Source organism: Patiria miniata, unplaced genomic scaffold (genome assembly GCF_015706575.1).
Source record: "Patiria miniata isolate m_02_andy unplaced genomic scaffold, ASM1570657v1 HiC_scaffold_7, whole genome shotgun sequence".
Lineage (NCBI taxonomy): Eukaryota > Metazoa > Echinodermata > Asteroidea > Valvatida > Asterinidae > Patiria > Patiria miniata.
The window spans coordinates 39,808,318-39,817,378 of record NW_024037074.1 but is presented as its reverse complement, the minus strand read 5'-3'; the positions used below and the strand labels follow the sequence as shown (position 1 = coordinate 39,817,378).

General features: G+C 40.0%; 1 protein-coding gene across 1 annotated transcript; it reads right to left on the bottom strand.

Moving 5' to 3' along the window:
* Window positions 1–646: 646 nt before the first annotated feature.
* LOC119746371 (aqualysin-1-like) lies at window positions 647–7,316 on the bottom strand. The gene is made up of 9 exons (XM_038223279.1): window positions 7,258–7,316; window positions 6,952–7,109; window positions 6,000–6,140; window positions 4,894–5,035; window positions 4,175–4,408; window positions 2,998–3,191; window positions 1,882–2,053; window positions 1,573–1,706; window positions 647–1,154 (listed from the first exon to the last, which is right to left on the bottom strand). The coding sequence occupies exons 2-9, from the start codon at window positions 7,060–7,062 to the stop codon at window positions 1,149–1,151; spliced, it is 1,134 nt and encodes a 377-aa protein (XP_038079207.1). The 5' UTR covers window positions 7,063–7,109; window positions 7,258–7,316; the 3' UTR covers window positions 647–1,148.
* Between the last annotated feature and the right edge of the window lie 1,745 nt (window positions 7,317–9,061).

The window sequence follows — 9,061 nt, the reverse complement described above, 5'->3', positions numbered from 1 at the left end:
ATTCGGAACATACTTAGATGATATAAGCGTTTAACTACTCGTGAAATAACAATTTGGAAAAATTCCTAGAAATGATATGAGTATATAGATTTGGGGAAGTTTTTGAACGATTTCTTTAAACCAGTATTCACGTTTCGGCATATACGACGGCAATTTTTTCACTGACATGAAGCTGAGAATTTCTTCTTCCGTTGTAATTTAACATTTCAATCATACTGAGCATATTCTGAGAAACACAACGTCCAAAAGGCCATTTTTTGTGGTGCATGAATTTCACTGCTTTGCTATAGCGTCTAAGTACGTAATCGGATAAGCTTTTATTAATTCCTTAACAACGGCAGACGGATAGCCTTAGCAACCACATGACTGTCAAGGCTAGGATCACTAATCACTGAAAAGCTGAGCGGAGCTGTAGTTGATTTCTCACAAGCACTGGTGTCTATGTGAATTTTAATGCCTAGGACAAAAGGGTTAATAGGGCACAAACAATACGTCCACGTTTGACCAAACGTCCACGATTGAAATTCGTGTACAAAACAAATGAGAGCTGTCGCTACAAAGTTCAATTACAAACCTAGGAATGAGGATTAGAGACAAAAGGGAGACACATGAAACTTTTTAAAAAATTGAGACTCGGCAGATAATATGCAGTTTACTTAATTTTATTAGAGGCTTTTGGCATCATTCTGTTGAGATTTCACAAAATTATTTGGTTTAAAATCCATCTTACTTTTTGTCTCAACTAATAACTTTCAAGATAGTGCTTTCATTGCTCTCAGTTTGCCCTTTGTTGCTCATTTCAATGTTTCTGGTGTTGACCAAAACTGAAGTGATTCATGATTCAAGAATTGATTAAGCAGGTAGGAATTAAACGTTAGGTACTCTTATTTCTTCAGGAGAAAGTTAATGTTCGGAGAAACTTCGTCAGTTAGCCCACGACACTGACTTTATCTTGGTTTATATTTTCATTGAGAAGAAATGTCCGTTTGTTGTGACAGAGGCATTGTGATAAAATGTTGCGAAATGCTGCAAACAATCAGTGCTATCCAGTAGAGTCTTGATCCATCGTTGATTTCTGCATCTTAAGCCTCTCAAATCTTGTTGCATGATTCTTGGAGTATCACATGCCCAACGTCGCTGGTATGAAATTAAGGCTGCGAAGTGAAATGGGAAAACAAGATGCTTTGAAAAGATGTGTTGACAAAAAAACAGGCAAAGCAAACAATCCCAAATACTAAGCAATGTTGCTATCGAATGTTGATGTGGTTTGTTTAAAACAGTCGTACTTTTTTAAACGAATGTAACCAAAATGTATGTTACATGTAACCTGAGTCAGAATCAGTCAGAAAACAATAGGCTGGCACGTGTGTCCTGCAATATGTTACCAATTCAACTTTTACAACGATGTACGATCATGGATGTTGCCTGTATTCAAGCAGCAACCTCTTAAAGTTTTCTATTAAAAAATATATATATAAATTTGTTGCAAAGTGAACGCGGCTGTGAGAGACGGGGAATACGTAGTACATTTTGTATTTATCGGGCTAAATGTAGTTGTAATTGAGTGCTTACCGCGACGTAGAGCAATTTGTTGGGAGACCCTTGGGCGTCGGAAATGACGCCATTGGTGGCAGCGTTCACGATGGCAGAATGGACGGCCGATGGGGAGGAACCTGGGTTCGAACCCAAGTAAACAGTGGCGGCACCTGCAAATGAAAAGCAGTGTGAATAGTTAGGCAAGGGACTGGTAATCATCAGGACATGGCGGTGTGTGTGAATGATCACTGATTGACTTCTGTTATATTGATGTTGTCATTACAGCGCCCAACAAAACTAAACCGTCTGTATGGACTTGCGATCGGAAAAAGTCGGGAAACTCACCAGTCACGTGAGGGCAAGCCATGGATGTTCCCGACATGGTTGCACTTCCAGTGTCAGAGGAGTAGCTAGCACTGACAATGTTATAGCCCGGAGCAAACAGGTCCACGCAAGAGCCATAATTGGAGAAATACGCCCGAGAATCACTGGAGGTTGAGGCACCAGCAGTGAGGCACTGAAAACAAAATCACATCATAAATCGATGATATTTCATCACTTCGATAATGAACGCGAACAATAGTAGAATAAGTTGTGCAACTTTGGCGAAGAAGCTGTCAATCCCAGGGATGGGGTGCTTGAGCTGACTCCCTTCGCCCCCTCTTAACCCCTCAAAATGAAAATGAAAATGAAAAAAAAACGGAAAAGAAAATATATATATATAAATACATAAATAAATCATTCAGTTGCACAATAGAATCTGCCCGACTATTCACAATGTTATTTGATGAACAGCGTCCTCTAGCGTCAGGTGAGGCTTTTTGCAATAGACCATTATCATGTTGTAGCCATTGGATTTTTTCCCCATTTAAATAAATGTAACCAAAGCGAGGCTGGTAGACAAAAATAGTCTGGTTCCTTTTTGCACAAAAAAAAACATTATCATTCAGTACTGTTATTGGATACAGGGAACATGACTGAAATGGTGGAAGCATGATAAAGGTCTACAGCCTAGGCCCTGTTCTAAAGCGAAGAGGGCACTGTTACTACGGCATTTGGGTTATGAATGGAAGATAATTGACGTCACTTTACATATTCCTAGAGCTCAAAAAATCACATTTTTTTAATGTTTATTTTTTTTTAGATTTAAGTAACGTTACCAAAGGGTTTCAACTAACGCGATTTTTCTAGTCTTGGTATACCCATAAAATGCATTCGTAGCAGCACCCTCGGCGTATCAAGCATACAGATTATTCGAATTGGTTGAGCTCTCTCAAAAGACAGCTACATGGTGCGCCATACAGGATGAACTCTCTGATCGGTTTCGCGGCTTAAAGAGTAACTTACCTGTTTAAAATCAAACCTCCTCATTAATAAATACCAGGTGTTCGACTTTGAAAAATATGACCAGATTCAAGACATTTGGTTTTATTATAATTTTCGTCCTTTTGAACAACTCACCCCAGGAACATTGGCGGGGGAGACGTTGCAGGCATTGGAGTTATCGTTGCCAGCAGCAACGGACACGGTGTAGCCTTTGGTAAGCATGTCGTTGACCATCGTGTCCATCTGTGAGTTCTTCGAAAAGCCAAGAGACATTGACACCACTCCCTTGCCGTTGCCCGTGCCAAACTGGCTCACGATCGCATTCAAGCCTTTTGTAGGGAAACAACAAATTATTACTCAAATTATTACCCGGCCTGGGATAGCCCATAAGACACACAGTTTGTTCAGCTCCCCAGAACAGTCACTCACCTCAACGTGCAGGATTTAAACAATGATTTCGAGTTAATAAAAATCTACCTTTACGAAGCATACTCAAGGGCGTCTCGTTTTATTTTTATATGTACATTAGTTATTTTCCTCTTGAAGTAGGGTCGGTTGGTCAAAATAAAAGATGAAAAAAATGCATCCGTATAGATGGCTAAATGAAATGATACCAAGTGCATATTATCACTTGTTTTGTGTATTGCAAAGACTTTATCATGAGTTGATATCATTGAATAAAATAATGAAACCATACTAAGTTGACTTACATTTTATCTGCACCAAGCAGCTCACTAACGTAGTGGCAGCCATGACATACCAGTACAGATATAAAATGCACACCTAATATGATGAGAGGCAACATCCTCTCATCTTCTGGGATTCCACTGGTTGCTTTATACGCCGTTCCTTACATAATTAATTTTGCATTAGTTTTTTTAATGTGTGTGTGTGTGTGTGGTTAGGCCTACACTGCGTAATATGGTAAAGTTTTTTATTGTTAGACACATTAGGACCGAGTTATGGGGACTTTCTCGGTCCCCACAACTACCCCGTACAGACGAGTGTATGTCCCCACAACTACGGCACAAGAAATTGTGTTTTAATGGGAATCCAGGCAGGGTTGGCGGTTAAAAAATAAATAAAATAGAAGTAGGGTCGGCCGGAAATGAGAAACCATGGAAATGAAAAGGGAAGCCCCAAGAAAAGGCAAGATTTTATAAACTACAAGGAGAGAACATATCAAGACCGACAGACTGATCTGATGATCGACTGATCGACAAAGAAACATACTCATGAAAAGAGCATTGGTGCCGAGAAATGAGCTCTCTGTGAGATAAAAGGAGCACAACTTTAGCGGGAGACGACCTACCAGCTTGGACCGTGGAAAGCGGGCAGCTTCCCCAGAAGTTGCAGACTTTTACGCTGTAGACATTGGCTTGACGTGCGATACCGTAGACGTCACCACCAGCAGTGCCGGCGCAGTGGGTCCCGTGCCCATGATCGTCAGTAGCTCCGTAGACTCTGGAGGCTCGTCCACCGAACACTTGGTGAGTTGTGCGGATTCCAGTATCCACAATGAAGAAGCTCGCCCCGCTGCCTTGAGCTATTCAGAAAGAAGACAAATATATATCCAGAGACAATCAAAATGATACTTTGATTTCAGCAGCAATTTTGAAAAGCAACAGTTGTGCAACACAATATACATGGTACAACTTATATCTAGGAATATAAGAAGGTATAAATATTATATTCAAACAAACTTGAGTGCTCGATTACCACTTCCAATAACAATGCAATGTAGCAATGTATAGTAAACAAAAAAAAAATCAGGGGCAAATGTCGCCCATCAGGCCAGCGTATCTCCGTTTACATTATCATGAAACGACTAAGAATATTTCTTTTGCTCCTGGACGGGATGCTAGTCCATGCCGTAACCTATTTTAACCTATAACTCATCCCTGTGTACGTGCATACCAAGTTTTAACCCAATCGTCCTTGTAGTTCTTTAAATATAGGGCCTTAGGAATACCACAAAAAAAAACTGATGGAGCTATTTGCATGGTACCATGCCACACGATATAGGCCTACCATTATCGTTGTAATTGTAGACACCATTAGTTCCAGTGCGACTGTCAATACGATCGATGCCCCACGTTGCGCCGGATTGCGAGCCGTAGATGGTTCCGATCACATCCTCGTGAATGTACTCGATGCCTTCAATACCTTGCACCTGAACAAATAGGTAATGACCACTGATCTCCATTACTGACTTAATTGGATAGAGGGTCTGGGTGGGTGTATACGCAGTCACTGACGACAAGCAGTGCTTCACCCAGCTATGGCTTACAAATTTAGCACTTAACCTCGTAAAAGAGTGATTTTTATTTTAAAAGAACCATTTCTAATTTCTTATAGACATTTTTCAAAATAGGCATTATTCTTGAACAAAATGATGGCGTTGCGACGACACCATTTCGAAGGTATACTATCAGACTTGTATCCAATGTTATAGACGTAGGAATACAATTCAAAATTACAGTCTCACAATCTTTAATTGTTAGATTTAAGTAAAGGCACTGGAGGGCATACCCCATGCTTTCCAACGAACTGGGTTTTTTTCTCCTAACAAATTTTCAATTACTTTTGTAAGTTTTATTTTAACGGAAACAAATATTTCATACAGATTGAGGGTGCCTGCAATCCTCTGAAAGAGGGCTTTCTTTGAGCGCACAAATAACCCACCACACGAAAGCCTAATTATTGTCTGGCATCCAATAATTCAAATTGTGTGAAGAAATGTTTCCATAATTAAATGTTGGTGGATTCGTTTTTGTTCAGTGTCTCATTCAAAAGTCAACAACCTTTTATATTGCTAGTATAATAGCAATTGAATAAAATTCTATTTTCCGAAATGAAACTCAGAAAGGGCGCAGGGAATGCATCTTTTTTTAGTGTTTGCATACGACCACCGTTTTATCGCCGCTATTTTCTCAGGAGTATGGCCCAAAGAGACATCTCTACTTCACTTACAAATTATCTGCCGTGCTTGTTATCATTCTTAAAATTGTTGAATATTTAAACTCCGGACATTTGAGCATTTCAAAATCTCGTGAGACGTCAGAATCGTCTGGTCTGGGAACCAAGCCAGTATTTGGACCGTATAGGGGCCCGTTCACAATGAATCAGCGACTTACCACTTTAAGAGCGCGAGCTGGGATCTTGAGAGCTAGGCCTGGCAGGACCTGTTCGTACGTTTCGACGGTGGGAACCGCGGCACGCACCTCTTCGAGGACTTTCTTGATCTCTTTCTCGATGCGAGCAATCTCCTTCACATCCTAAGAGAGGTAGGCAAACGACATGGGTAGAACAGTTAGGTATAACGTTGAATTAATTATGATACAAGCATCGTAAATGCATGCATGCACAATATAAAGCGTTTCCAAACAGAAGGATTTTCAGTTTTCAGTTTTCCGGTGTTTTTGTAAGTGCAAACACAGGTAGTTGCACAAGTGATAAAAGAAAATCATTTTCAAGAGTAATACTCGCCACAAAACAATGAAAAAATCGTGGCAAAATACACCCTTGAAAATAGAGTTTCGGATTGTGACAAATTGTTCATGAAGCACGAAGGTTCTAAAGACATGCTGGCAAGGCATATAGGCTTACTCTTCTGAGAAACAAATCTGTTTTGGAAAGCCTGCTGGCAAAACATGTTCTGTTATACCAGATGCTTAAGTTGCAGTATTGAAGTTGAGTACATTTGAGTTCGAAAACAAATCTTTTTTTTTAGAGTACTGATCCGATTATGAGTGTCGTGAAGTACTTTCACAAGAGCACGAACAATAAAGACAATGACGAAGTACTTTCCACGATCATGAGGACATTTTCATTGGTTACGCATATTAACAAAGACTGTTTGCATGCTGTCAAACTAGGCATTAAATTATGCAAAAGCTCGCAAAAAGTCGAATCTTTTTCTGCATTTATCTTAAAAACATTTAATTCCAACGGAAGAACAATTTAATGATTACGAGTACGAGTATACGAGAACAGTACTTGTTTCAAACGAGTACGAGTACGGGCACATTCTGACGAAAACGAGGACACGCATAAAAAGAACGAGTCCGAGTATTACGACAATGTTACCTTGACTTTGATGATCCAGCTGTCGGGCACAGTGCGACTATTGGAAGTAATGAGTGGAGCCAGGCCGGCATTGGCCACGGCAACACACAGACACAGCACCAGAAACTTCATGGTTCGCTCGAAGGGTTTGGTATGCACACTTCCAACGGAAAGTTAACCTGCAAAGTCAAAACAATGGTTGGACAAGGTCGCTCGTATTTCTGACAGTATGGCAAGATTTATCGTTCAAAAAAAAGAAAGATACACAGTGCAAAGTGTAAAATGGGTGTACGAGGACCCCACACAAATTTACAAGAGAAAACTTACCAGTTTTCACGATAACTTTGGAGTGACTCGTACTGGTTGCCTGAGTGTATTTATGTGTTTTGCAGTGTTTTTTTTTCTGTCGTCTGACGTTCATTCTCTACCAGGGTAATCAAAGTGGAACGATTACGTTGATTATTTTTTTCATCAAACTTCCTTTCAGGGAGAAATAGGTTTCGTCATCAAAAATTAACTAGCAGACCAACTATCACAACGAGATAACACCGGAGTAGCTGCGTTCGAACAGCAACATATGTTTTGACAAATAAGAATTTCCCACATTGTTAAAAATGCGCCTTTCGTGCGAAACTTTGATAAAACCTAAGAGTTCGACTGACACGCTTCACCTTTGTAGCTACACAGTAGATGTCGCATTTCGCTCAAGACTTTTAAGTGGCTGAAAGGCGCGGGGAAAAGCAAAATTAAAGTTATGGAAATAAAAAGTAGCGGAACAAAACGCAGGCCGGTGTGAATGCGTTTATTATATATTAATAAAATAGATAATTGTCAATATATTTTTTTGCTTAGCTGTGTCGCGCAGTTTTGTAAAGTTTTTGTAAAAATTAAATAGAAGTCCTAGTCTGCACCAGTTGCACAAGTCCCATAGATTAAACCCCCCCCCCCAAAAAAGAGAGCAAGAAACTCTTGCCGCCTCAAGACAGGGGAGGTCCTTTCCTTCTTCTCCTCCACACTGAGAAGGGAGCAAGTCGTTACGTAACTCACACTATTTCAAAGAACACTATCTTGAAGAGAACATTGCAAAATAATGGTAAAACTTCTCAACTATTTATCTGTCCTTTCCTTGGATTAAAGAAGATGAAGATTATAAGGTTACAAAAGGTCCTTCTAAATGCAAGTTCATAGATGTCCCATTCCCTCCCAATTTTCTTTAACGGCCCCTCGAAATAAGTGGTACAATCTTGGTCAGCGTGTATTTAATTCTTGACGTTATACCAATATCTGTTTAAAAAACCTGTTGATTTGAGTGTTTTTCTCATTGAGCACGTTACCAGCCTGCACGCATTCTTATCGATCTATATAATATTGCCATATACATCGCGATATAAGAATTGCCCCCCCCCCCAAAAAAATAAAGAGTTTGAATTTTCTCCCTGAATTTGGTTGAATTTTCTCCCTAAACGTGTGACGTTGGTCATATGAGTTTCCATATAGGCTTTCGTAGGACGCGCAGCTTTCTTTTCAAACTTTAACATGTGTTCGGCCTTTTACAAGTATATGGGTATAATGATAATGATAAACAAAATAAATTAACTGCAGAGGCGTAAGAAGAGTAAAATTTATAGGGGAAGGGCATTTGGGAATTGGCTTATTTTGGAGACAGGCACTCGATGAGTTGATCATAGCTTTCACGATCTTTATATCGCTATTATTTTCAGACGGGAGAGGGGGTTTTCAAGTCCGGGGGCACCCCTAGTTATGTTATTGACTTTTTCGCACGAACCCCAAAACCACTGTTAAATTCTACCATAGAGTCTATGCGGGAACTAAGTAATGCCAAAAGAAGGGGGAGAAGGGGAAACAATGTAGCTTGGTTTAAAAAAAATATATTGTAGTGTAAATGTTTGATATTTTAACCGCCTGAAAGAGGCCTTTAAAACTGCTCAGATTTGAACAACATCCACAGCAACGGATGATGTCCAGCTCTCCCCCCCCCCCCTACATTTTCTCTTTTTTTCTCCATGTACGATGAAAGCTCCTTGAAAATAATCCATGCGACCCCCAGTACAAAATCCAAACCGTCTCGAACTTTCTCTGGGTTTCGAAAAGCAGGCGAAAAGGTTGTCTG